The sequence below is a fragment of the Buteo buteo genome, chromosome 3 (genome assembly GCF_964188355.1).
Source record: "Buteo buteo chromosome 3, bButBut1.hap1.1, whole genome shotgun sequence".
In the NCBI taxonomy this organism is placed as follows: domain Eukaryota; kingdom Metazoa; phylum Chordata; class Aves; order Accipitriformes; family Accipitridae; genus Buteo; species Buteo buteo.
Window position 1 is genome coordinate 48,900,694 of NC_134173.1, and position 26,266 is coordinate 48,926,959.

A 26,266-nucleotide genomic window follows, 5' to 3' on the forward strand; every position below is an offset into this window, starting at 1 on the left:
TTGAGAGCTGGGAACAGATTGCTTTTGCTTTAAGAAAGGAAGCAGCAGCAAAGCAAAATAAAAAAAAACAGCCAACAACTGAATAAGGCACCTGCAGTGGCTGGGAAAACAACAGCCCCGCCCCACTTGGCACAGTAACATTGTCTTCAGATTGCGCGGTCTTATAAAATGGCAAGCTCCCAAATTTGTGGGAGGAGACAGAAAGCAGACACCCGGTGCAGTGCTGGCTCCCTGCATCCAGAGTTCCTGCACCTGGCCCCTGAGACCAGCAAGGACTGGAGCTGTCAGCGCTAACGCGGAGGCATCTGCCCTGTGCCACTGTACACCCCCAGCTAAGGTAGGATATGGCTGTTAAGGACTGACTGCTTTGAATGTGTGCTAAGAGTTGATAATATGCAAAAATTCATGGTAATGGTTAGCAAGGTGTAAGAACCAACTCAGCGCAATGGGGTTAATGAATGCTAGTCTATTAAGTTTTGCTGTGAAGTTTAAAATTAGCCTAATCGATTGGTCTGCTGCCATCCCTCTTGATTCCCAGATACAAATATATCACTGTTACCTAAATGCAGAAGAAAATGACTTTTCATTCTCACCTTGTGTTCTGCATGCTCCTGCTTCTTCAGAAGCCATGTTATGTGAGGAAATGCTCACCTGGAAAGCTGTTCTATAGTATTTAAATGGATACTACTGGTGCAGAAACACTGCACCACTTCAGAGTGCTTTTCTGTCATGTTAATTTAAGTACTTCCTTGGGCACTTCTTTTTTCTTGGCTTATTATTTGACCAAGCTACACTTTGAGTGAAGTAATTGAATGCCTGGAATGCACTAGGAAGGTAAAAGAACTTACTCTTAACCCTGATTCACTTTATTAATATCGGCTCAGAGCTTTTCCTCCAAAATTTTCTTTCTGAAACTATTTCCTGATTTCATTAATAGAAATCACTTAAATATCTATCTTCAACATTTATAAAATAATAAAAATACGGTGTAGGTCAAAGCTGTGCCAAATTTACCTATTCGCAGGGATAAATTTCAGCCTGACGTTACTGAGAGGTATTAAAAAAAAAAATGTGAACTCTGAGCTTGTCAAGTGTAAGGCATGTTCTCCTGCATTAATGGCAATTTAAAACCAATTCCATTATTAGATTGTTTTGTTTTCCTTTCCAGACAAGGTAATGGATCTGTTTAAATCAATACTGAATGTATAATCAGTCATGAAGTTCCTGTGTTACCCGAGACTAGGAGGGATGGAATTCAAGGACCTGTTTCCTCCTACACATACATGTATTAACCTGAACGTGCTGTTGGCTATGAAGGCGTACAGCTCTTGGGTGACACGGCACATTCCGTGTAATGTCCTGCCTCGTGTGATGGGGTACCCGAGGGTCTTTTCCCCACAGCATTTCTTTCTTGAAGTGCATCTCTTGAACGCTTGCGCTGTGTGGACTTCAAAGCTTCTCTATTTCTGTCTGGTGGTGACTGAGGGAAAGAGGCGTACCTGAACGAGTACAGTTGGACGCAAGGGCCCAGGAAAGCATCCTAAACCCCCGGTGACTCTCGCCAGACCAGCGGCGCGTCCCGCGTCCCCCTCGGGCGCTGCGAGAACACCGTTTATAATTAATCTAAATGGGTTTTTGTATCAAGTGCAAACGGTGAATCGAGCGACGAGGCGCTACCGTGTTTCGTGGCGCATCGGGCGCTCGGGCCCCTGGCCCGAGGCGGACCGCGGGCCTGCGCCGCCCGCCCCGGGGCAGCCCCAGCCCAAGCCGGGCCCTGGGCCCGCCGCAGCCACGCGTAATTCCGCTCCGTGCCGCGGGCTCGCCCCTCCCGCCCCGGCTCTGCCGGCCGGCGGCCTCCGCGGGGGGCCGGGCCCTGGGCCGGCCTCGTCGCCGCAGCCCCGAGGGGCGGGCACGGCCCGTTCCCCGCGGGCAGCCCCCTCGGCCCCCGCGGCCGAAACATGCCGGTGTCCAGGCAACGGCGGCGGCGTCACTTCCTGCGGCGCCGCCCCTCCCGCCGCAGGCCTCGGGCCGGGGCTCCGTTCCGGGCTCGGGCCGTTGCAGCGGTCGCGACACGTGGCGCGGCGGGGCGGCCCCGCTGGCGGCATGGCCGCGGCGGCCGAGGCGGCGGCGGGCGGCGGCAGCAGCAGCAGCCGCCACGAGAAGAGCCTGGGGCTGCTGACCACCAAGTTCGTGTCGCTGCTGCAGGAGGCCAAGGACGGCGTGCTGGACCTCAAAGCGGTGCGAGGGCGGGGCGGCGGCGCCATGGCGGCGGCCTGGGGGCGGGGGGGGGGTGTTGGCGGCACGGCGCCCGCCGCACCGCCGGGCCTCGCCGGCGCGCACAGCCCCGCCGCGCTGCCGGGAGGGCGGCGCAGCGCGGGGGCCGGCCCGGGCCGCCCGCCTGCTCCCTCCCTCCCCGGGCGGCGGGGGGTGCCGCGGCTGCCCGGTGATGGCTGACAGCCGCCGCGGCCGGCCGAAGTACGCGCTCCGGCCCTTTTTGAAGAGGGTGGAATGGTTTCCGTGCATCGTAAAACGTAGTTCACCGGCGGGGGGGTGTTTGTTTGTTTTCTTACTCTGCCGCGTTGCTCTGCACGCCGACTGAGTGTACCGGCCGTGATTTAAACTTGTTTCTCACCCGTCCCCCTCGACATCCTTTTAGTAGGGGAAAAACAGACCGCTGCCTTTTTAGTACTTTCTTTACGTATATAAAAGACACTTAACTGGCGGGGTGGGTGGCAAATCATCATCACCTGCTTCCCGCTTCAGCAGCCTGCCGCCCCTGAGGTGCGAAGGCGTCGGAATGCAGCGGCCGGAGGCAGGACTCCCCCGGCGAGGCCCTGGGACGAGCCCGCCGTGCGCCAGGTCCGGGTGCTGGGAGGTCGCTCCGTCTCGGGACGGACCCTTGGTGCAGCGTCCCACTCGCCGGTTCCCTGGAGCGTGCTGCCGCGCCGGCGGAGGGGCTGGGGCTCTGCTCAGGCCCGCCGGGCTGTCGGCGTGCGCGGTGCGTCGAGGTGAAGGTGAATTTTTTCCTGGCTGGTTAAGGTCCTCAGCGAACTGCTGAGGAGTTAAGCAAAGTGCAGTAAGAGGCTGTCTTGGTGCTTTGGTTACTTGAAGTCCTTTCTGGAAAGTTGATCTTGTTGATTATTCTTAGTGGGCTACGGGAGGTGAGCGGTGCTCTCTGATTTGTGCATCTCTGCTCAGAGAACAAGCACTTCAGCGGTGTTACAGTGGCTAGTGAAACTTCAGGGTGAACTAGGAAGGATACTGGATTGGTTTCATACTCCTTTAGCTGTGTTGTGGTCTGTACACGTTGATGAACTTCTTTGTATTTGACTGCCTCTTTCTTCAGTAAAACAGAACTAAGCTGTCCACATCTTGGGGATTGTTGTGCAGCTTACTCTATTATCTGTCATGTGCTGCAACATCTTCCAGGTCAGTTTGAGAAGCAAAACAACAGGCCAAAAAGCTTAGCTTAAAGACCCAAAGAGGACAGATTTGCACAATAAAGTTGAGCTTTGTAGAGGGATGGGATGATGTTTCTCATTCCCTTTTGTAAGAAGGGAACCACCCAGAGGGAGTGGAAGGGTTGATAGGCAGGGCAAAGTAAACGGGCTTTGCAACAAGTCATAGACGTTTCTGCTTAAGACCTTTATTGGAGACTGGTTTCTGAATTACAGGATACTGTTTGTTGGAAGTAAAGACTAACTGAAGTGAATAAATCATTGGTACTTTCATAAACAGTGAGTCAGAATGTACATTCTGTAACCAGTATTTCTCATAAATAAGGCATGTATCTCAGGAAAAATGAAAACCAGCATGTGCATTATGTCGATATGCTCAGGGAGCTGAAGAACAGGATGGTCTTGAAATGGAACAGAGTGTTCCAAGAAATGATTAATGTAGTGAACATCTTCAGATGTCTCTCTACTGACAGATATTGACCATCTGATGTCATGCTGCTGATCAGTATTTCTGTAGCAAAACCAGGAGCATACTGTGAAGAAAATACAATTTGGAAACATTAAGCGTACTTGTAGCTTTGTGATTTAGCAATTGAGAATGAAAAGCTGTTCTATAGCTCATTTCCTGGTGATCTTTGGATACATCTATAATTATAGTTAAGAGGATACTTCAGGATGCGTGTGCTAACCCATTGTGAAGCAGAAGTGATGCATCGTCTTATGTGTGGGCACGGTTCCTCATTCTAGGTGCAGGGAGCCCTGGGAGTTCTGTATGCTGAAATGTTTTTGGAGTGTTTCAGTGCTGGACACTTCTCTGCTAATACCTGACAAATTGCAGGAGTAGAAGTGAGGGTTTTCTTTACTTGGAATTTTAAATCTGCAGTGCTTACTTTAAAATTAAACAGCTTTTCTCAAATAATTGCATAATTGTCCCTGAATAACCCTGTATAAACAAATCTAGTTATGGAAATAAGCTTAAGATGTTAAGGGTTGAGATGGAAGGGAAAGAAAAGAAAGTTCCTATATGCAGCAACCCACGAATTTCAGGGAAGAGAGAAAAAGAGCGAGATGAGTGGATAAGGGATAACCCATCTGAAATGACTCCCAAAACAGCATGATTCTTTCTCTTCAGTAGCATACAATTGCTTCTGCCTTGATTTCTTAAATAGGCTTGGTTTCTAGCAGAATGCCATCCCTGCTGTACTCAAAGTTGAGCAGTGTTTCTGATAATCAGCGCAAAACATCAGGTACTCTAAAACCTACTTGTTTGCTACTACCTTTAGAAATTTATTGATCAGGAGCAAATAACAACTGGCTTACACTTGCCCTATTCCACAGAAGACGAAAAAGCATTATCTGTTAAATTTTACATTCCTTTAACCTTTTTTCGTGCAGTGATGCTCAGTACTTTTACGTACAGGTTGCCAAGCACGCCGTTCAGTTTAAAACCCCCACCGAACCGTTGACAGTCCTCTTGGGAAGAAGATGTTGTCATCTGCTACGGGCACAGTCCGGAGGATGCAGGACCTCTTTCCTTTGACACATGAAGAGCAAGCAGGTGTTGCTGGCCGATCTGCTTTGTTAAGCCTCTCGGTTATGACTGTGCCACGGTGCTCTAGCGAATTCCTCTGCTCTTCAGTGCTAATGCAGTGAGTGTGCAGCTGATGATTCCCACTACCTTTTGTCAGCTCCCAGGGAGCAAAGAAGAAGTTGTGTGAGAATGCACCCAAACTCTCAATTACCCTTTTTCTGGTTGGTTGCTTTATTTCTGGGCAGGGTTTTGTGTGTGTGAGCATGCGTGCAGCTGAAACTGTGCTGAACAGCATGCTTTCTGTATTCCAGAAGTTGCACGATCTGCATGCACGCAGAACCGAAACCCTGCACTTAGATGTTTTTCTTCTAGTTCTGAACTTGTTTGTGAGACACTCATGCACTGCTTGTCTTGGATATGTACCTAATCAAAGTATGAAGAGATACTAGGAGGAATGACTAGGGCGCAGCAGCTTTACATTAAAAAGATTTTATGAAGGAACTCCAAATGGTTCAGGGGAAGGAGTGTGGAAGCTACGTCCAACCATGTTAGCAGGGCCATTGTGGTAGATGTTCCTTTCTTGTGCTGCTGGATCTGCTTCAGCCATTTGACATAGGCTGAGAAATTATGAGTTTTAAAAGTGTTTTTTACAACAGGAGATTTATCTCAGGAGGCTCTTTTAATTCTTAAAGTCATTAGTGCGTGGTTTGTGTGGAGGAACTGAATGCCTGAGCTTAATTTCTGAGCCATGTGCTGACAAGGTGTCATATCAGTAACTGCTAGAGTGTTGAGCAGCAACTTTTCAATTGTTTTTTTAAAATATCTGTGGAACACCCTGTCATGGTTTAACCCCAGCCAGCAACTAAGCACCACACAGCCACTCACTCACTCCCCCCCCATCCAGTGGGATGGGGGAGAAAATCGGGAAAAGAAGTAAAACTCGTGGGTTGAGATAAGAACGGTTTAATAGAACAGAAAAGAAGAAACTAATAATGATAATGATAACACTAATAAAATGACAACAGCAATAATGAAAGGATTGGAATGTACAAATGATGCGCAGTGCAATTGCTCACCACCCGCCGACCAACACCCAGCTAGTCCCCGAGCGGCGATTCCCTGCCCCCACTTCCCAGTACCTATACTAAATGTGAAGTCCCATGGTATGGAATACCCCGTTGGCCACTTTGGGTCAGGTGCCCTGGCTGTGTCCTGTGCCAACTTCTTGTGCCCCTCCAGCCTTCTCGCTGGCTGGGCATGAGAAGCTGAAAAATCCTTGACTTTAGTCTAAACACTACTTAGCAACAACTGAAAACATCAGTGTTATCAACATTCTTGGCATACTGAACTCAAAACATAGCACTGTATCAGCTACTAGGAAGACAGTTAACTCTATCCCAGCTGAAACTAGGACACACCCCATAAAATTTTGAGAAGATAATTAGGTTACAAGACCAGCACCAGAAAGCTAGTGACTGGATTAAACTTCCCAGACTGGCCGGTTTGACTTCTTTGTTGGAATTCTTGTTGTAAGTAGTTGGACTTTGTAGCTGTGATTGAATTATATACAGGGCCAGTCAAGCCAAATACATATGTAACTGTGTCGTTCCTTTTCACAGTCTCTAAGCTGGGGTGCTGGAGCCTGGTTTGCAGCAGTGGTGAATCTCCACTGCTGGTGTTAATGGGAGCTGTGCTTTGGGCGTATGAAATACAATATATATTGTACAGACAGGCCTTTTTGAGAATCTCATGAGGTAATGAAATCTGTGTCCAGAGCAGTTTCTTCATTGTTCAAACCATGAGTGGTAGAATAAGTCCTAGGTCCATACGTAGAGCAATGGCAAAAAAGCAGAATGTTGAATAGCAGCCGATTAAGTGTGTGCTGTCCATTCCTTGCACTGAATAATGTGGGGAGCTTGTAGGAATTGTGCCTCTGAAGACTGTGAGATGTACATTGATTGGGTGTTGATTAAATATTGCACAGATGGCATCAATTTTGTCACTTCCTAGGTTTTGAAGCCTTCTCTCGCAGTCAGAAACAGCGTGTATGCAGGCAGCAAAAATAGCAGGTTAAGATAGCAGGCAGATACCTGCTGATGGAAGTGATTGAAGTGCCTGTTTCCTTGGAAAGAACTAAAGTGTGCGCTGTATATGTATTTGTATGTATTTTGCTTTGTTAGATAGGAAAAGATTTTAACAGACTGCTACAGAAGACCATACAAAAGATAAATGTTGATAATGGTATCAGTAGAGACAGTGTTTAGTAGGTACGTCACTGTCAAGGAGAAAGAACAGTGTTTATACTTCATGGCTATTAAGAGTATTATTTTTAATCTCCATTCTTTCATTCTTTCCTTTTAATTTTACTTCACTGGCAGAAAAAAAATTGTACTACCGAGTTCTAGTAATTAACTTTCTAGTAGGAAAATGTCATTTCTTTGGCAGATTAGTGAGGTTTTTTATGGTTCAGAAAATACTGTAAAAGGAGTTATATGGACTTTGCTCTAAAATGGATTTGGTTTTCCTTCCTCTTTGTGGTTGTCTCAGGTCGTACTCTTCATACAGGCAACTTTACTAAAAGCATCAATTTAATAGATTGGACAAACTGAAATAAATCATTATGTGCCTATAGTGGAAATCTGTTGGCTTTATGCATTAGTTCAAATTTGGGATGCAGAAGTCTTTGCCAGCTATCCTTCTCTTTATTTTTATTCCTTTTTTCTTTCGATTTAATACATATAATCCCTTCTAATTGTTGTATCTTGAGTGTCCTGAGTAGTTACAGAATTGGACTCCTCTTTGCTTTCTCTCCTTTTGGTTAATATTCTTTGAACTTGAGCCACTTTACAGCATCAAAGAGGTGAGAGTGTGGAAGGCACGACTAGCTCAACTTTGCTTATTTTGTCTTAAGTCTTTGCATCAGGTACGTAAAAGTCACCATGGAGAGAATTACGACATGAAGCAGACTGTTTCCTCTGCCTGACGCTCTGCTTTGCTTTGAGTGCCGAGCTGTGACAGCACACAGACACACAGCGTAGCCAGTTGTAATGTAAAAGTGATAGCGTGACAGCAGCGAACCTCCATGTGAGCTGTACCAGGGTCCTGGTGGCTGTGAAACAGCTCTTGGTACTCCGTGTGACAGATTGAGCGAGCCCAGGTATGCTGTGAGGTGGATTCATGCCATGAAGTGTTAGAGGATGATGCTGGCTTGAAGTATAGCAGCTCTCCTTCAGCCACTTTGTGAAATTACAGCCCTGTCATTTCGTGTCCCGGCACAGTTTAATCCAAACAAAGACTGCGGTACCTCCAGTGTCAGCGGAAGGAATGATAAACTTAATACATCATTAGCTTCAGAGGCGTGCTCCACTGCAGGCCATTGCTGTCTGCCTTACCTTCTTTCTCTTACTTTCCAAAAAGAGCATTGCAAGCTCCTCCGTGCAGTTGAATAGCACATGCTCCAAATACCAAACGCGGTCTTTGCAACACATGTGAACTCTCTTCTCTGATGAGGGTAGGGCTGCTGGCCTTCAGAGAGGTGACTCCTCTCAGCATGCTTCGTAGCACTACGTGCAGGTGCTGAACTTTTGAATTCATGATTGAGCATCTGGCTCTTGAAGAGCTGAACCTTCTCCCTTCAGAATGACATTAGCTGGCATTTTTCCAAGGGAATGGCTTAACTGTCTTTTGCCCTCAGCATGCAAGTTGCTGATACTTGTTGTTCTTCTCTTGACAGGCTGCTGATACCCTTGCTGTGAGGCAGAAGAGAAGGATCTATGATATCACCAATGTTTTGGAGGGGATTGATCTCATTGAGAAGAAGTCAAAAAACAGCATTCAGTGGAAGTAAGCCATGTCAATTCTGCAAATTTTCACATGCTCAAGAGCAATAAAAATTGCCTCTCTCCACTTCTCCTGACTAGATATGACACCATAAAATTAACATTACGCTCATCAATGAGCAATACGACATTTTAGAATTACGGTAAAGTTGCAAATGAACTTTACTTGTCTTCCCTTTAATTTGCATCTTTGATACATAAAATTAAGTTTAAAGCATGCAGGAGAGAAACTTGCAGAAAACTTGTAGTGCTACTTTATAACTAGCACTTGTAGTTGAAAAATTACTCTAGATGAATCTGGAGGGGTATTGGGACACAGTGTCTTCACCCAGCTACACTCCTGTTGTCCATGCCTATTTTCTGTTGGGTCACTGAAGGTGGAAGCTCAAGCTGAGTTAGAGGGGCAGGAGGAAGGGCCTGCAAACCATCTCCAATGCAGAAAAAACCTACCTTCCAAAATAAAATAAATTTCAGTAGAGGGGAATTCTAAATTTGATCTGAAGTTAAGAATTTTCATTTTTCTGTTAAAACACTCTTGGGAGGGTAAATGCTCATTTCCTTCATATTGAATATTAGTAGATTTTCAAATTGAAATTATCTTTGCGTGTTTGCTTTAGATTTTCACTTGTGGTTTCATGAACCCTTATGCCTTTTTAAGAGGAGTAGGTGCTGGCTGCAATACGAAAGAAGTCATAGACAGGCTGAGGTATCTGGAAGCTGAAATTGAAGATCTAGAGCTTAAAGAAAAAGAATTGGATCAGCAGAAACTGTGGCTTCAGCAAAGTATCAAGAATGTCATGGATGATTCTACAAACCACCAATATCCTTTTAAATTAATTGTGTGCATTGTGGAACTAGAATTAAAGCAACAGTTAAAGTGTAGGTAACAGATAAAGCATAATGTAGTCCATTTTATCCAGAAGCGTGGAAAGGCAAATATTTTTTCTGGTTTTGGTTCAAAAAGAAAGAAAATACAAGTCTTATTTGCATGACTTTTTAACTTCTGTGACTGTATGATTGGTAACCTGAAAATAATTTAGCACGTGTATATATATATACACACACATATATATATGGCAGTAATTTTAAAGTCCATAGTATAATCCTGGTGTCTTATTTTAAATTAATGGTATTGCTTTCCAACACTTGAACATATACTTTCTTACCAGTGCTTTACATCAGTCTTTTTTTGTGTTGCTTCCTTTTCTTGAAAAGATTAATCTATCACCCAAAGATAAATTGAGTTGACAAAGTCCTGAAGCTTGTTGGGTTTGAAACTGGAAAAAAATCCTGTATGTAAATACCCCATGAGCAGAGGGTTCCAGCTACACTGCTTGTAACCATGTGTTTAGCTGTCTTGCAAGATATTGAGCAAATAGACACCTGGGATTGGGAGCAGGAAAGTTCCCTTCTTATCTATAGCACCAGTGATAAGTACTTAAAAATTACTTGAGTTGCTCTACAGAAACTGTTCTTGTAAAATGGATTTTGTAGCAAAGGAGATTGAAGTTATATGTTAGGAGAAATTCTCCTTTGGGAGAGCTAGCACTGGAATTGACCCCCCCGGGGAGATGGTGGAATATCCATCACTGGAGGTTTTCCAGGGGAGGGGAGTCAAATGTCTGTCTGGAATGTCTTAACAGTTGATCCTACCTTGAGGCAGGGGAATGGGATGGCACATGAACTCTCAAGTCCCCTCTGGCAACTTTTTTGAGTGATTCTGGGAAGTCCTGATACTTACTTGAGTCCTACAGTGTCAAGTTAGTGAGGTAAATGGTATTCTTCAAAACAAGATTTTACATGTTGTCCTTTTTTAGAAGACTCTGCTCATTCAAGCTACACAACCTTTTTCTTTTTGTATTTTCTTCACAGATACAGATATTTTTTTTCCTTTAAAAAACAGAACTCTGCTATTTTTAACTAGCCATTCTGAAAGCCAAAAATCATGCCTTGATTACACCTCTGAGTAACAGCAATAAGTTTATAGTTTAGGCTCAGTTTGGACAAACTTTTTTTAAAGGGCAACAAATACCAGTTTCATGTTGCTTTAAGAAAAATGTTCCTTGACATAAATTACGTTTTCATATGTCACCCATGAAGATATCTGCAACTGCTTCAATGGTAAGTTGCTGCTAGGATGTATTTCTTCCAGTGAGGGATTTCCTGATCTTCCACTTGAAAACTAACTTGCTAATTATCCTGCTTTTTCCCTGCAAGTATTTTGAATTTAGAAGTATTTTGAATTTAGAAGTATTCAGTAGTGATCAGTACTAAGTAGATGCCTCTCATAATGTTCATCACTAGCAAGTTCTGGCATTTTCTAGTTGTAGTCACAGACTGTGTAAAACGGAAGCTCTGCTGCTTTTGGAGTACTGGGTTTTGATGTCTTTTTCTGTATTCGTACTTTGCAGCAGCTTGCCTTGGGCTGTTAATGGCACCACGGACAGGACATGTTGGTCCAACCCACCAGAAAGATGAGGCAGGTCGAAATTTCATAACATTTTCTGGTGGCAGCTGTGGCCACAGGGAGCTCCTGGTGATGCTATATATAAATGGAGCCAGCTAAAGTTCAAAGATGTGGCATTGCTGCTAAATCAAAAAGATTCCTTTTGTACAGGAGGTTTGAAGAAATTGCCAAAAATTGCAGATAGTGTCATAGAATCATCTAGGTTGGAAAAGACCTTCAAGATCATTGAGTCCAACCATCAACCGTGCCCACTAAACCATGTTCTGAAGTGCCTTGTGTACGTGCTTTTTGAACACCTCCAGGGATTGTGACACCACCAGTTCCCTGGACAGCCTGTTCCAATGTCTGACAACCCTTTCGGTAAAGAAATTTTTCCTAATATCCAATCTAAACCTCCCCTGGCAAAACTTGAGGCCATTTCCTCTCATCCTATCACTTGTTACTTGGGTGAAGAGACCAACACCCACCTCACTACAACCCCCCTTTCAGGTAGTTGTAGTGAGCGATAAGGTCTCCCCTCAGCCTCCTCTTCTCCAGACTAAACAGCCCCAGTTCCCTCAGCCTCTCCTCATAACACTTGTGCTCCAGGCCCCTCACCAACTTGGTTGCCCTTCTCTGGACACGCTCCAGCACCTCCATGTCTTTCCTGTAGTGAGGGGCCCAAAACTGAACACAGCACTCGAGGTGCGGCCTCACCAGTGCCCAGTACAGGGGAACACTCACCTCCCTGCTCCTGCTGGCCACACTATTTCTGATACAGGCCAGGATGCCCTTGGCCTTCTTGGCCACCTGGGCACACTGCTGGCTCACACTCAGCCAACTGTCAACCAGCACCCCCAGGTCTTTCTCTGCCGGGCAGCTTTCCAGCCACTCTTCCCCAAGCCTGTAGCGCTGCGTGGGGTTGGTGTGACCCAAATGGAGGACCCGGCACTTGGCCTTGTTGAACCTCGTACAACTGACCTCAGCCCATCGATCCAGCCTGTCCAGATCCCACTGTAGGGCCTTCCTATCCTCAAGCAGATCAACACTCCCTCCAACTTGGTGTAATCTGCAAACTTGCTGAGGGTGCACTCAATACCCTCGTCCAGATCATTCATAAAGATATTAAACAGAACTGGCCCCAATACTGAGCCCTGGGGAACACCACTTGTGACCTGCTGCCAACTGGATTTAACTCCATTCACCGCAACCCTCTGGGCTCATCCAGCCAGCCAGTTTTTCACCCAGTGAAGAGTACACTCGTCCAAGCCATGAGCTGCCAGCTTCTCAAGGAGTATGCCATGAGAGACAGTGTCAAAGGCCTTACTAAAGTCCGGGTAGACAACATCCGCAGCCTTCCCCTCATCCACTAGGCGGGTCACCTGGCCATAGAAGGAGATCAGGTTGGTCAAGCAGGACCTGCCTTTCATGAACCCATGCTGGCTGGGCCTGATCCCCTGGTTGTCCTGCAAAGAAGTTACTTCCCTTGACATTCTCTCCTGATCCTGGGGTACCCAAGGGAGGACTTGCTCAGCCTCCAGCTAGGCTCAGAACCATCTCTTCCTTGCCACAAAGAAGGTTGGGTTTGGTTTTGCATAAAAATGCAAGATTAGACAACTACTGCGGAGTTCAAGAAAACTAAGCTGTTACTGAAGAGTTAGTCATTACAAAATGTGGAGGCATCTAGTATGGCAGTCATATAGTAAATACTTCATGTAAGTGTCTCTTAGGAGGAGAGAAGGAAAAGCATTATTCCAAGTTATGGACAGAGGGGAAATGATGTGCAGGTAGGTGAGTGACCTGCAGTGTAAGGCAGGTTGTGCCAGTGCTGCTGATGTAATTGTGATCTCCCGACTTTAAACAATACATTTTAGTGTCCATAGTAAGCTACAGGTGAGTTTGATAGTCAGCTGTTACATCCTAGTTGTATGTGCTGCAGAAACTGTAAGGTTAGAAGTGCAGGCACTGAAGATGATCATTAATACCTTTTCTTCCTTCTGTTAAATCTTTCTGTACTGCCACCATTCTTCAAAGCCATAAAGTGAGCTGGACCGGAGAGCTGTTTTAGCTGAAAAAGAAACTAATTAAATTTTTTCACCTCACGTTTAAGTATACAGCTAGGAGATCTGGGGACAGTAACAAACAGGTAAAGGAAGTGGTAAATCTGGTATCGCTATGAGAAAAGGTTCTTGCAACTATGGTCTTAAGTATTGGAATTCTGTGGTTTATATTATGCTATATACTTGGATCTTAGAGGAACTCTGCAAGTCCCACCACAAGTTTATTTATGCTAGAATTATGCAGTATTTTAAGTGGCCTTAGAGAATGACCATATCTCATTTGAGTGGATACCTTGCAAGACTTAAGAAAAATATGCACACTTAACACTTTCTTAAAAATTGCTATTTAACCAGGAGACACACTTCTAGCAATTCAAGCACCTTGTGGTACACAGTTAGAAGTACCTATACCCGAAATGGTATGTACTGGTTTCTTGTTTACCTAAATGTTCTAGAGGGACAGTGGAAAAGAAGAGCTACATTAGAGCGAAGGGTTTATCTCTTATCTGTGTGCAAGAGGGGAAAGAAATAAAAATTAAGATGGTTTCAGTTGAGAAAAGAGAGGCTGGGTGGGGAAAAAGTGGGGTTTGTACACCTAGATAGACTAATGGTAACTCTGTCTTCTATTAAAAACAAGATATAGTAGTGGGTTTCTTTGCCCTCTCTTCTTCTCTCATGCTTTTAAATGTTGCAACTTTCCAAATTAGGCATAATTGTCATGAATTCCCTTTATAACTTATTAGCAGTGACTTTTATGTGTCACATTTCTCTGTTGTATTGTTAAAACAGATCTCTTACGAAAAAGCCCTTTAGATTTAGTTGCAGGTTTCATTTAGATTTAGTTTAGATTTAGTTTATGTTTAGTCTCATGGTACTAGACTGGATAGAGAAACAGACTGCAGTCTTGCTTTAGCCGAAAGGCTTAAATGGGCAAGATTAAAGCAGGAGGCCAAATTACTTACCTCTGTCCCTCTTTGATTTTTTTTTTTTTTTTAATTTTTTTTGTTGTTGTTGTTGCAGTGCCCTGTTTTAAATAGGGTTTACATAGTTGGGAGAGAGCATTGTATGAAGCATGATAGCCACTATGCTTGTAGAAGGCTGAAATTCACCTGAGAAGTTTCACAAGCTATTTTTAGTGAGGTTAAGCACAGTCTAATATCATAAGAGCATCCAAAGCTAGAACCATGAAGCTGATCAGTGGTACTATCTTTATCCGTCTCTGCTGAAATCAGTTCAGGCAATGGTAAGGTTCTCTGTGGGACCAAAGTTAGCAGCTGTGATATTGGGGTGGGGTTTTTGGCTTTTTGTCAAAGACAGCTAATCTTAGTCTTCATCACCAAGTTCAAATTGGATGTTTTTGTTTTGGTTCCCCTTCCATGAGGCTCCTTTCCCACTCTTCTCATCCTCATTTTTTCTAGAACATACTTGCTGAAAACCTGTTTGCTAAATTAGCCACTGCAGAGTCAGCGGTCTCACTGAGGCTGTGCTAGGGGAAGTTAGTCCTAGCTGTATTGCTTAAGTAACTTGCCAAAAGAAGGCCTGGCAAATCAGCTGAGAAATTGTTTCTACTGACTCATGATCCTGTGCTCACTCACTTTGGGTGAGATATCCAACTGTTTTAGGATGCTTGGTCCCAACCAAGATCATTCTGAAGCTCCATTTAAAAGGAAGAGATATAAATGTACAGAAATCATTATTTATCGTTGTTATTGATAAGATGTAGCCCTGCTGTAAGTCTCATGTAACTTGAATTCAAGATTTAGTTAAGCACTTCAAAGAATTGTATATTTGTGTCCTCTGTAACTGTGTTCTGGTCAGGTAAATACATTACAGGTTTGTAATCTGGTTTGGGTTTGGTTTTTTTTATTAGATCACACGTATTAGTTTTAAATTTTTTTTTTCCTGAGTATGATTTTTTAAGTTTGTGCCAATTCTTAGCTCTTCCTAGCGATCTAACTAGAAGAGTGCTGTATTTATCTTCTGCATCAGTTTGAGAGTTCTGTTCAAACATCTTCATTACTTTATGTGGGAAATAAGGCTATGCAGTTACTGTTATGTTTTGTAAAGTTCCAAGTTCTCAAGGAACGGTAACTTTCAAAATATACTACCTTCACAGGGACAGAATGGACAGAAGAAATACCAGATCAATCTTAAAAGTAGTTCAGGACCTATCCATGTGCTGCTTATAAATAAAGAATCAAGTTCCTCCAAGCCCATGGTGTTTCCAGTTCCTCCACCCGATGACCTTGCACAGCCCCCATCTCAGCCTGCAGCTCCAGCGACTCCCCTTAAACCTGCTACAGCTCCTCAAAATCCACCAGAGCAACATGATCTGAACCAAGGACAAGAGTTGCCACAAACATCAGTTGCGGACACGCCATCAGGTGGGTCCAGGGTTTTTCTTACCTCAGATGAGTGGGGGAGGTAGGGAACTGGAGGGAAAGAAGAAACTGTTAGAAAAGGTGGTAGATAAAGGAAAGACCAAGAATTTGCATAGCGTAGCATCTGTCTGTTAAGAAACTATCCCAAGGGCTTACCAACAGCTCTCAAGAGGTTAGAGAGAACCCTCTTCTTCTTCTGTCTGGTGAAACACATTCTTCCCTTGTAGCTTATCATCTTATACCAAACAGGTTTTGGATGTGATCCTGTTAATTATTCTGAGGTGCTTCTCCAGAAATGCAGTATGGAATGAAATTGCCAACCTCTAAAGGAGGACATGATTTGAACATGTACTTTTTAATGAGACAGATAATACAGGCACCAGTTCCAGGTTTTGTGCCACAAGGTCACTTACCTTCTTCCACATAGCCACAATGAGAGACTGCCTGAATATCAGGTTGGGGTTTTTTTCATAATAATAGTAGGGCAATAGGAAAAGATTTTAGAAAATGCTGTCATTGTTACAGACTGCATTTCTGAGGGTCCTGATTAAATAGTGCCAGTGACTTCGGAAGGGGGAGACTCCTCTCACCTCATCCCAGACACTGGCCACGTTCTCAAAAGACAAAGTCGGGTGCAGGCATTTTGTGTTGCCTTTTACTGTAACAGACGTTTTAATATGCCTTTCGTGTCTTTGTAGACGGCAGTGTGCAGCAGAACAGTACAACCCCAGCAGCTCCTTACTCCAGCCTTCCAGAGTCGGTGTTGTACCCCAGCCTTTCAGGAGATGTCACCCAAGCTACAGCTAGCTCAAATGACTACCAGGGTTTGCTGCCCCTGGATGTTAACTGTATTCTCAAGCCAAACTCATTTGACATAGCAAAGATGGAAGAGCCCACAGGTAGGAAGCAGTAGTTACTGTTTAAACGTTTTTATTAGTTGCCTGAGCCCTTCTTTGTGACCAATTACTGATGAGTTACACAGAGGAAATGACAGGCCTCTGTTTATCTCCTAATGAAGCCACTGAGCCAGCTCTGAGTAGCAAACTCATTTTGAGCAAAATACCTTTCTCTGCCACCAAATAAGCTTCATATTGTACATGGCTCTAGGGTTATAAGGGATCAGTGGGAGAAATGTATCAGGAAAAACTGAGGGATACAAAGATGAATATATTTTACGTATACACAGCGTGCTATCTCCACAGCTCCTACACTGCACGAGCCATACTGTACTTTGCAGTTCTGTTTTAATGTGAATATTGTTGCCTTTCATAAACACATGCTCTTGTCTTTCACAGGAAATATCAGTGGGGATATCATTGATGAACTCATGTCTTCTGACGGTAAGTATTTAGCATTTTTACTTTTCTAATAATCACAAGTAGCAGCATGGTTTTTGTGTGAACAGCACTCTTAGTAGGTGTCTGTTAAATCTGATGCCAAGAGTCAGTATGAAACTACTTCCTTCCCCTGTACTGCCTCCTCTTATCTTTGTCATTCTTGTCTTTGCTCCCCTTTCCATTCCCTGCAACAGTTTTATTTAACAATCGAAATATGAAAGCCTTAATCCAGCAAGCACTTACATGCATGAGTAACTCACCAGTCCTTAACTCAGGAACAAAGAAAGAACAGGCTGATGACTAGAGTGCTGCCTTAAAAAAAAATAAATCTGGTTTAATTCTGTTCTGCCTCAGGCTTCCTGCAGGAGCTTTGAGTAAATATTTCAGAACATATTTACATGCCTGCATGCAGACTGATACATGGCCAGCTGTGATACACTAACAGAACAGACAAATGTCACCCACTTCTGCTCTTGCACCTCGGTGGCCATGAGTGCAGAACTGAACCACAGCTAGTAAGATCGTATGCTCCCTGCCTCTCTGCTCTATCTCACTGAGGTGCAGGCAAAGAGGTGAACTCAGCTGGCATTGTTCCTCTTGCCCTGCGCTCTGTAAGCAGCCTGTACTACTATCTGCCCTCCAAGCAGACCTCAGGGCTTATCCAGAAAGAACCATGTAATTGTAAGATCCGAGGGGCATGATGGGATTATGTGAATGTGCCAATACGCTGCTGAAATGGAAGTAGTTTCCACTTTCAGAGCAGGTACAGCATGCCCAGCTCATCTGCACTAGGTTAGTGTTCCTAAGGTGCAGCATGAGGGCTGAGGCTTCTCTTCTTGCATTCCCTCCCCAAAAGATGGCTTCAAGTCCATGCTTGAAATGCAGTGCACAGAGAAACTGCTAGCCTCCATTTTTCATCTGTAAAATAGGGATAATGGTAACTTCCTTACTTAAAACGATAAATATTTGAAGGCTGATATATGCAATACTGTAACAAGATGAAGGAATATAAATATGAACAGCTTTCTGATGAAAGTTTCAAAAGGTGCTCAGGAGCTCCTTTGCTGCAGAAGGAGAATTTAAGTCCATATTCCACAGCTATCACTCCGTTTCAGCAAATTCACTTAAAATACAAAGCAAAAAATGTAGACATGTCACTTACTGCCTTAGTTTGAAGGCAATACAGGTATTCACAGTATGTATCCTAGCATGCTTGTCAGATTATCAAGACCATTTTAATTATTCAGACTAACCCTGATAGTGGTGATGACAAACATACTGAATTATGAGATAGGGCTGATATTCCAAAAGTGTTTTAATTTAAACTAAACTATTCCTGCTTTACAGTTTTTCCTCTCTTACGACTCTCTCCTACTCCCGGAGATGACTACAACTTTAACCTGGATGATAATGAAGGAGTCTGTGATCTCTTTGATGTGCAGATACTAAATTATTAGATATTGTGTCAACCAGACTACTTATCTACCTCTAACTATAACATTCTAGACTTCTTCATAACCTAAGTATTTGAATAATGAATGTATAACTTCTTAGTTCACTGACTCTGGGAGTATATTTCCTTTTGCTTCCTTTAACTACTTCACAAAACAAATTCAACAACTAGAAAAAAGGGCTTTTATCAAAAATTCTGGCAAGTTTTTTCACCTGAGTGCCCTCTGTGTAATGCAGTTATTTGGAATTTTCTTTACTAAGAAAAGTGAAAATGCTTTATAGCCTTTTGATCATTTTTTAAAAAATGATTAGGCTTCTTGCTCACAGTTAACAGCATTTTCTTTGAAGCTTTACTGCCAAGAAGCTTTCTGTATTTTTTTTTAACCTTTCAATCAATTTTGAAGCTTTCACTGCCAAGCTGAAAAGTGAAGGATATCAACTTGACTTATGCTAAATTGTTTCAGTGAACCAATTTTGTGAAGTGCCTTCTGTTTTAGCACTTTAAGTTTCTCACACTGACTTCTGACATTCCACTTTCCTAGATGATAGGAAAGGTCTGTTTGTAGTTTGTATTAAAGTGTGCCAATACTTGTATATTAACAAGATTTTTTTTTAATAAAATTGTACAAACAAAGCCATCAGTATTTGTGATCTTCATTTCTTGCAATCCCTTCATTGTCCATTATGCATTACAACTGAGATAACAGGCTTGTGGCAGCATCCACATTTGCGGGTTCCTCTTCCAGATTTGTGGAAACCTGAAAAAAAAGGACTTTCAGTTTAAAGTAGAAAGCAATTTCTTTTTAGTCTTCTTGGAAGAAAAACACTAATGAATACTTGTTGTCTAGAAGATTAGTTTGTCTTTACGTATTTAATTTAGGCTAATTTTGCAGTCATCATTCAATAATTTGGGGGATTACAGGATTCACTAAACTTGACAGATAAGCAGCCAATACTTTATTCTGCAGGAGAAAGACAAAGCATCATGCCAGTAACGTAACATACATGACCAAACGGAAATAGGCTCAGCTTTTAGTTCGCAGGTGCTCTTGACAGCACTTTTGCAGTTTTGGAGAAAATACTATTACAGCCTGAGGGACTCAACATTATGTCATGTATAGCCCTACTAGCAGAGGACCAGTGGTAGTCCGAATTCCTGGCTGTCTGCAATAACAAACCAGCAGGGACAGGGCCGCTGGCACCAACTGCCTTGAAACCCTTGCTCGGCCTCATCCTGTGCTGGCAGCGCTGTCATCTACGTTTCATTTTTCCTTCAGCCTCTCCTTAGGCATTTGACACTCATGTTGTTGCTCCCAGCTATACAGAAACTTGATCACCCCAGGCACAGTAAATAACACTCAACTCGTGTCCACTTCTCCCAACTCCCTCTACTTCCCCCAACAGCCAGGATGGATTCATCTGTACCTCATCCTGGCCCACTGCTTTCTCTCTCCCCCAAACCACGTCCAGAGGACCAGAAAGAGTCAGCATAAAGAGTTTATACAGAGGAACTCGTCAGAAATTAATTTCTGTGAATTATTTCTTGCGCAAGGCTGCACGTAGCCCTGTTTAAGAGACTAGATGAAAGAAGACAAGTGAAACACTGTCTTGAACCTTAAGTGCTACAGAAGAGGTCTAGTACAGAAATTGCAATTTCAGGTGTTAGTAGATCTGGTGAGGGAATAGGAAGGCTTGGGGATCGGAACAGAAAGAGGCAGAGCTGTTTAGTTCAAAGCACTATCAGGTTCTTCAGGCAAGGTTCATCCTTACTTTGTGTCTATCCATCCATGTTGAGACGTAAGTCTCAAATCAAGCGGCTGCAGCTGGAATTAACTTTAAATAAAGAAATTAAAAAATAGCTACAACATAATTTTAAAATACATTTTGGGAGCATGCTCCAGCTTCGCTGCCCACCCTCTTCTCTTTTTACTTTAGTAGTTATATAGCACTTGAATATTCAACATTACAACACAACTGAAATTAATAAAGCTGGTTTTATAGCTTTAAAGCAACTGCATGAATTGCCTGCAGTCTTAGAGCCAGAATATAATGCTTTGAACATGTATAGTCCTTTCATTTCCCTCCTCAGATTTTTACAAAGGGAAATTACCTTATGAGTCTTCTGAGGTTCTGCTGTAGTGCCTTTTGATAGATGCTGTACTTCTTTCTGAACTTCAGCAAATGCTTTATTTATTGTGCTAACTTTCTCAGCATTTCTAATGTTTATCTGGGAGAAAAGAAAAAACACACATTGGTATTTTTAACAAATTCCAATGGCATGTGAAATTGCACCATTTTTGTACAACTTACACAGCCAACATTAGGTGCATATTAGTAAGTTTATCTGTTAATTATATCATCTAGTCATGTACTACTGATGTTCTAATAAATTGAAAATTATGAAAGCAGTTAAACTTGCTCTATTGGAAAGGGAACCCATAGAGATCCAGAAAAAGAACACAGAGAAAGCAAAAGCTAGGCTGTAGACATGCCCTGCTATACTGCCCTCAGCTCCTCTTAGCTGGAGTCAAGTTCCAGGAAGGGTTCCTTCCTTCATTTGTGTAGTGGGTTGACCCTGGCTGAGCACCAGGTGCCCGCCAAAGCTGCTCTATCACTCCTCCTCCTCAGCTGGATGGGGGTGAGAAAATACAATGAAAGGCTCTTGGGTCAAGATAAGGACAGGAAGAGATTACTCGCCAATTACCTTAATGGGCAAAACAGACTCAACTTGGAGAAAATTAATTTATTGCCAATCAAATCAGAGTAGGGTAATGAGAAAATAAAACCAAATCTTAAAACACCTTTCCCCTACTCCTCCCTTCTTCCCAGGCTCAACTTTGCTCCCAGTTTTCTCTACCTCCTCCCCCAGAGCAGTGCAGGGGTACAGGGAATGGGGGTGGTGGTCAGTTCATCATACGTTGTCTCTACCGTTCCTTCCTCCTCAGGGGGAGGACTCCTCACTCTTCCCCTGCTCCAGCGTGGGGTCCCTCCCACAGGAGACAGTCCTCCAGGAACTTCTCCAACATGAGTCCTTCCCACGGGCTGCAGTTCCTCACAAGCTGCTCCAGTGTGGGTCCCTTCCACGGGGTGCAGTCCTTCAGGCACAGACTGCTCCAGCGTGGGTCCCCCACGGGGTTGCAAGTCCTCCCAGCAAACCTGCTCCAGCACAGACTTCCCACGGGGTCACAGCCTCCCTCAGGCACCCACCTGCTCTGGCATGGGGTCTTCCATGGGCTGCAGGTGGATATCTGCTCCACCGTGGACCTCCATGGGCTGCAGGGGGACTGCCTGCCTCTCCATGGTCTTCCCCACGGGGTGCAGAGGAATCTCTGCTCCAGTGCCTGCAGCACCTCCTCCCCCTCCTTCTTCACTGACCTTGGGGTCTGCACGGTTGCTTCTCTCAACGTATTCTCACTCCTCTCTCCAGCTGCAGTTTCAGTTCCACAGCAACTTTTCCACTTCTTAAATCTGTTCTCCCAGAGGCGCTACCACCATCGCTGATGGGCTTGGCCTTGGCCAGCAGCGGGTCCACCTTGGAGCCGGCTGGCATTGGCTCTGTCGGACATAGGGGAAGCTTCTAGCAGCTTCTCACAGAAGCCACCCTTGTAGGCTCCCACTACCAAAACCTTGCCATGCTGTCTTGGATTTGGCTGGGACAGAGTTAATTTTCTTTCTAGTAGCTGGTATAGTGTTATGCTTTGGATTCAGTCCCAGAAGAATGTTGATAACACACTGATGTTTTCAGTTGTTGCTAAGTAGTGTTTATACTAAGTCAAGGATTTTTCAGCTTCTCACACCCAGCTAGCAAGAAGGCTGGAGGGGCACAAGGAGTTGGGAGGGGACACAGCCAGGACAGCTGATCCAAACTGGCCAAAGGGGTATTCCATACTATGAGACATCATGTTCTAGTATATAAATTGGAGGGAGTTGGCCTGGGCAGGGGGCATGGATCACTGTTTGAGAACTGACTGGGCATTGTATGGGGAGTGCTGAGCAATAGCATTGTGCATCACTTGTTTTTTATATTCCAATTCTTTTATTATTATTGTCATTTTATTATTATCATTATCGTTGTTATTTTCTTCCTTTCTGTCCTATTAAACTGTTCTTATCTCAACCCACGAGTTTTACTTTTTTTTCTTTCCTGATTCTCTCCCCCATCCCACTGGGTGCAGGAGGAAGTGAGTGAGCAGCTGCGTGGTGCTTAGTTGCTGGCTGGGGTTAAGCCACAACACATGCAAACCCAATACAATTTGTAAATGATCTTACTATTTTTAATTTCGTCCAGTAGTTTGCCTTTCAACATCACACCTTGCATTCCTACGTGTTCATACTGTAGGTCTGGCCAACAATGTCTACCAGATTTCGCTATGGTATTTAAAGAATCTTCTATGGCTGTAGCAGACCAGGACGTGTATGTAGTCCCTGGACACCTCAGCCTCACTTACTCGCCCAAGTCTGCCTTCGTAAGTTATTTCACCAAAGATCCTTGCTTTCAAAGGGGAAGAGCTAAGATATGGACATGTGCTGTGCTCTGGGGACAATAATCTGCGGAGCAGGGTGGATACAAGGGGGCATAGGCTCTTTCACCGCTGCAGCAAAGTGAGGTTCAGCTGATCTCAGCCCTAGCACGTGTTGCTTCTGAAGCACCAAGTCTGGAACTGGATCGTAGCCAAATAATGGCCTATTACATTGCAAATGTTCCAGAAGCACACCGATACGTCTTCAGGCAACCCCAAATTTCATGATACCTACTGCTGTTCCAAAGGCTACCCCTGTAATTCACCTCTCAGCAATTTACACAGGCAGAAGCAAACCACGAACGGTGACACATATTCATTTTGCTTTCAAAGCTTCCACAATTTCAGAGCGTGTATACATTAACAACAATCCCATTTATTCTAAGTGATCAAGAGAACCAGTACTAAAAGAGCAGTGGCAAGAGGCTGATAAAATAAGCCTACTCAGATTAGCACTTTAACTCATAATAAACTGGATTGTGACTCGAGAAATACAGACTCGGCTCCTAACTCAAATCAAGAGTGGATGGGACTGAGGACAATGCAATTTTCAAAGATCTTAGGTTTCCCATCAGGGCTTGTTACCATTTTGCAGCTTCACAGGGGTGCTGAAAGGATCCAGTCAGTTTTAATACCTGGTATCCTCAGCTACTCTGGCAGGACTCCTCCATAGAAGGAGGCCCTATAGCTAGCAGGTGTATCTATATCAAAAGTTGTTTGAATAGTTACAATGGGCTTTTCTCTATTAAAGAATAAACCTATTTTAACAAATTTTTCTGAGCATCTTCCTATACTGCTTAATGATAAGTAAATCCCCAAAGGCTTAATGAATTAAAGAATACAGCTTCAAACGCACAGAATAAAATTTTACTCCTAATAAGCTACTGACTTTTCCTGAATATGTTTTTTTAAACCTGTTTCTCCCTTTATTATACAGAACCCTCTAGACTAAGTGGAGATGTGACACCAGCAACATGAAGTTGTTTATTTCCAAAGTTTATTACATTCCTGTTGGTCTACCAGATTAACTTGTCAAGTGGCTTTAGCCTGCAGGAGAAAATTTGAAAGGGCCTTTTTTTAGAGCTGCTGTTTAACTCTGCCCAGCAGACTACAACTAAATCTAATGGCAACAATAAGCCACTAACCTTCTGCTTTCTTTCTCAGATGCCTTCCTAGAGGGACCAGCTGAACTCTCAGCAGATCACACATCTCGGGCTGGAGGCAGGGTTTGAGAAGGAGATACCGTATAATGACTTGCTGCTACCAAGAGGAAAACTCTTGCTTAGATCAACCCCATCCCTCTTCCCCTGCATTGCTCCCAGCCACACAACCCAATCCCTCCCTCCTCTGGGCTGTGGTGCTCTCTGGACATGAAAAGAGCAGAATCATTTTTGCTTGTTTACTTTTCCATTGCTTTAGTGTGTTGAATCAGCTCACAGGAAGGGTCTGCAGAGCATCACAGCCCATCTAAGGTGCAAGAAGGTGGAAAAGAGGAACTAACAGTAAAACATATGGCAGTGCGCACTCTTAGATCTGTTCACTGTATCTCACTGACATGGTTTTACTTGACAGCTGAGACAAAGAGCGAGCTACTGGATCAGAAAAGGCTCCATCCTTTCTGGTTCTTCACCCAAAAAATGTTTCTCTGCACTCATTCATAATTAAGTTTGTTCAACTCACCAACCCAGCACAGAAAAACGCAAAATGCATTTTTAATTGCGTTTTCTGCTGATTTAGCAAGTTGAATCACCTAGTATGCGAGGAGTTCCCAAGCCAGCATCAAGGAGAGCTGTGGGAACAGAGGCCGGAGCCTGCTAAAGGGGGCTGGGGTCGGGAAGGTGACAGGAAGGAGCAGGACCTCCCCTTGCAGTACCTGTGCCTCACGGTTTGGGTCAAGCCATTTTGTTAAACCGTACCCTGAATTACACCATCAGTGACGCTGCAAGTGTGGTCTCGTAAACGTAAACTCACTGAAGTACTGATGTTGTCTTTAGCATCACATTCCCTAGGACAGATATCCTGAGATGCTACCGGATACTCTCTAAATGACCCCCCACAAGGAGACCAGCTCGAAGTCGTATGTGGCAGATGCCTGCAGGAGATTAGTCAAATGAACTTTTCGTGCTTCTCTTCGTGAAGACGATGTCATCCACATATAAGCCTAATTTTCAGGTGGCAATCGTGCACTTTGCAACGTTGTGCCCAGAAGGGTTCTGTCCATAAAGCCCTGCTTAGTCAGTCACGAGCGCCTCCTCCGCCCCGCAGAAAAGGCCCAACAGGAGCAAAGGCCGCGCCAGCCCGGCCCGGAGCAAACGCCGCGGGAGCGGCCGGGCCCGCCAGGCCGAAGCCTCGCGCGGGGCCTACGGGCGACGCGGCGGGACCGAGGCCCTCCGGCGGGAAGCCACCGCGCCCACCCCCGGCAGCCCGTCGTCGTCGTCCCCCCCCCGGAGCCACTCACCTGCTTCAGCCCGGAGGTGACGGGCCGCGCCTTGCCCTTCGCCTTGGCCTTGACGGCGCCGCTGCGGGCGATGCGGAAGACGTTCGCCGCCTTCGCCGACCGAGAGCGGCTCTTCCCCATGGCGGCGGCTCCGCCACGACGGCCGCCCGGCTGACGTCACAGCCGCGCGCCGGGGAAGCCGCCAATCCCCCCCCCCCCACACACACACATCGCCGCCAGCACCGCCATTGGGCGGCGCCGGCAGGGGGCGCTGTGCCCCCCCGTTCCGCGCCACCGCCCCTGCCCCGGCCCCGCGGTGGGGAGCGGCAGCGGCAGCGGCGTCCCCGTCCCCGTCCCCGTCCCCGTCCGCCGCGGCTGCTCCCGCTCTTGGCAGCCCGGTTCCCGCACGGGAGAGCTGGGCTTTCTGCGCCCGTCACTGCGGGCCGCCGAGTTAAACGCCACGGTGCCGAAGCACGTGCGTGACAGCCCCTGAAACACAGGGTTTGCAAGGGGGGGGGGGGGGGGTATAATTTCGAGTGGGAAACCCTTCTGTCTCAGGGGCCCCGCCGGTCAAACGTGGATGTCTCTACGGCCAGTTCCAAAGGCAATTGATTTCACTCCCCTGGGAGCAAGGCGGGAGGGGAACACCGGGGCCCGCCGCCGGGCCGGGCAGCCACCATCCCTTTGCTTTACTTTAGGGGGGCGGGGGGGTAGCCCCAGGAACAGACACTGACTTCCCCGTCCTTCCCTGCCGCACAACTCGTGCCGCTTGCGGGAAGGCGGCTGGCGGAGGGGCAGCACCTCT

The 26,266-nt window shown here is 45.1% G+C and overlaps 2 protein-coding genes across 6 annotated transcripts; one reads left to right on the forward strand and one right to left on the reverse strand.

Annotated features, from left to right (window-relative positions):
• The first annotated feature begins 157 nt into the window (after window positions 1–157).
• E2F5 (E2F transcription factor 5) lies at window positions 158–19,140 on the forward strand. Of its 4 annotated transcripts, XM_075023515.1 has the most exons (10): window positions 5,123–5,210; window positions 7,901–8,146; window positions 8,723–8,832; window positions 9,487–9,648; window positions 10,906–10,949; window positions 13,689–13,753; window positions 15,451–15,718; window positions 16,414–16,614; window positions 17,011–17,055; window positions 18,400–19,140. In XM_075023515.1, the coding sequence occupies exons 4-10, from the start codon at window positions 9,626–9,628 to the stop codon at window positions 18,507–18,509; spliced, it is 756 nt and encodes a 251-aa protein (XP_074879616.1). In that variant the 5' UTR covers window positions 5,123–5,210; window positions 7,901–8,146; window positions 8,723–8,832; window positions 9,487–9,625; the 3' UTR covers window positions 18,510–19,140. The 4 variants fall into 4 exon arrangements, with proteins under 4 accessions (XP_074879617.1, XP_074879614.1, XP_074879615.1 ...); XM_075023516.1 differs by lacking the exons at window positions 5,123–5,210; window positions 7,901–8,146 and adding an exon at window positions 158–337; XM_075023513.1 differs by lacking the exons at window positions 5,123–5,210; window positions 7,901–8,146 and adding an exon at window positions 1,994–2,238.
• Window positions 19,094–25,644, reverse strand: RBIS (ribosomal biogenesis factor). Of its 2 annotated transcripts, none has more exons than XM_075023517.1 (3): window positions 25,483–25,644; window positions 20,615–20,731; window positions 19,094–19,262 (listed from the first exon to the last, which is right to left on the reverse strand). In XM_075023517.1, the coding sequence occupies exons 1-3, from the start codon at window positions 25,600–25,602 to the stop codon at window positions 19,194–19,196; spliced, it is 306 nt and encodes a 101-aa protein (XP_074879618.1). In that variant the 5' UTR covers window positions 25,603–25,644; the 3' UTR covers window positions 19,094–19,193. The 2 variants fall into 2 exon arrangements, with proteins under 2 accessions (XP_074879618.1, XP_074879619.1); XM_075023518.1 differs by lacking the exon at window positions 19,094–19,262 and adding an exon at window positions 19,271–20,337.
• Between the last annotated feature and the right edge of the window lie 622 nt (window positions 25,645–26,266).

Bases quoted from the DNA above. Each gene is read 5' to 3' on its own strand.
- E2F5 (XM_075023513.1), top strand. From the start codon at position 2,104: ATGGCCGCGGCGGCCGAGGCGGCGGCGGGCGGCGGCAGCAGCAGCAGC. The intron at 8,833-9,486 runs GTAAGCCATGTC...TGCCTTTTTAAG, and splicing joins AAAAACAGCATTCAGTGGAA to AGGAGTAGGTGCTGGCTGCA. The intron at 17,056-18,399 runs GTAAGTATTTAG...CCTGCTTTACAG, and splicing joins TGAACTCATGTCTTCTGACG to TTTTTCCTCTCTTACGACTC.
- RBIS (XM_075023517.1), bottom strand. From the start codon at position 25,602: ATGGGGAAGAGCCGCTCTCGGTCGGCGAAGGCGGCGAACGTCTTCCGC. The intron at 20,732-25,482 runs GTGAGTGGCTCC...CTTTTCTCCCAG, and splicing joins TCACCTCCGGGCTGAAGCAG to ATAAACATTAGAAATGCTGA. The intron at 19,263-20,614 runs GTAATTTCCCTT...CTTTTTTTTCAG, and splicing joins AACCTCAGAAGACTCATAAG to GTTTCCACAAATCTGGAAGA.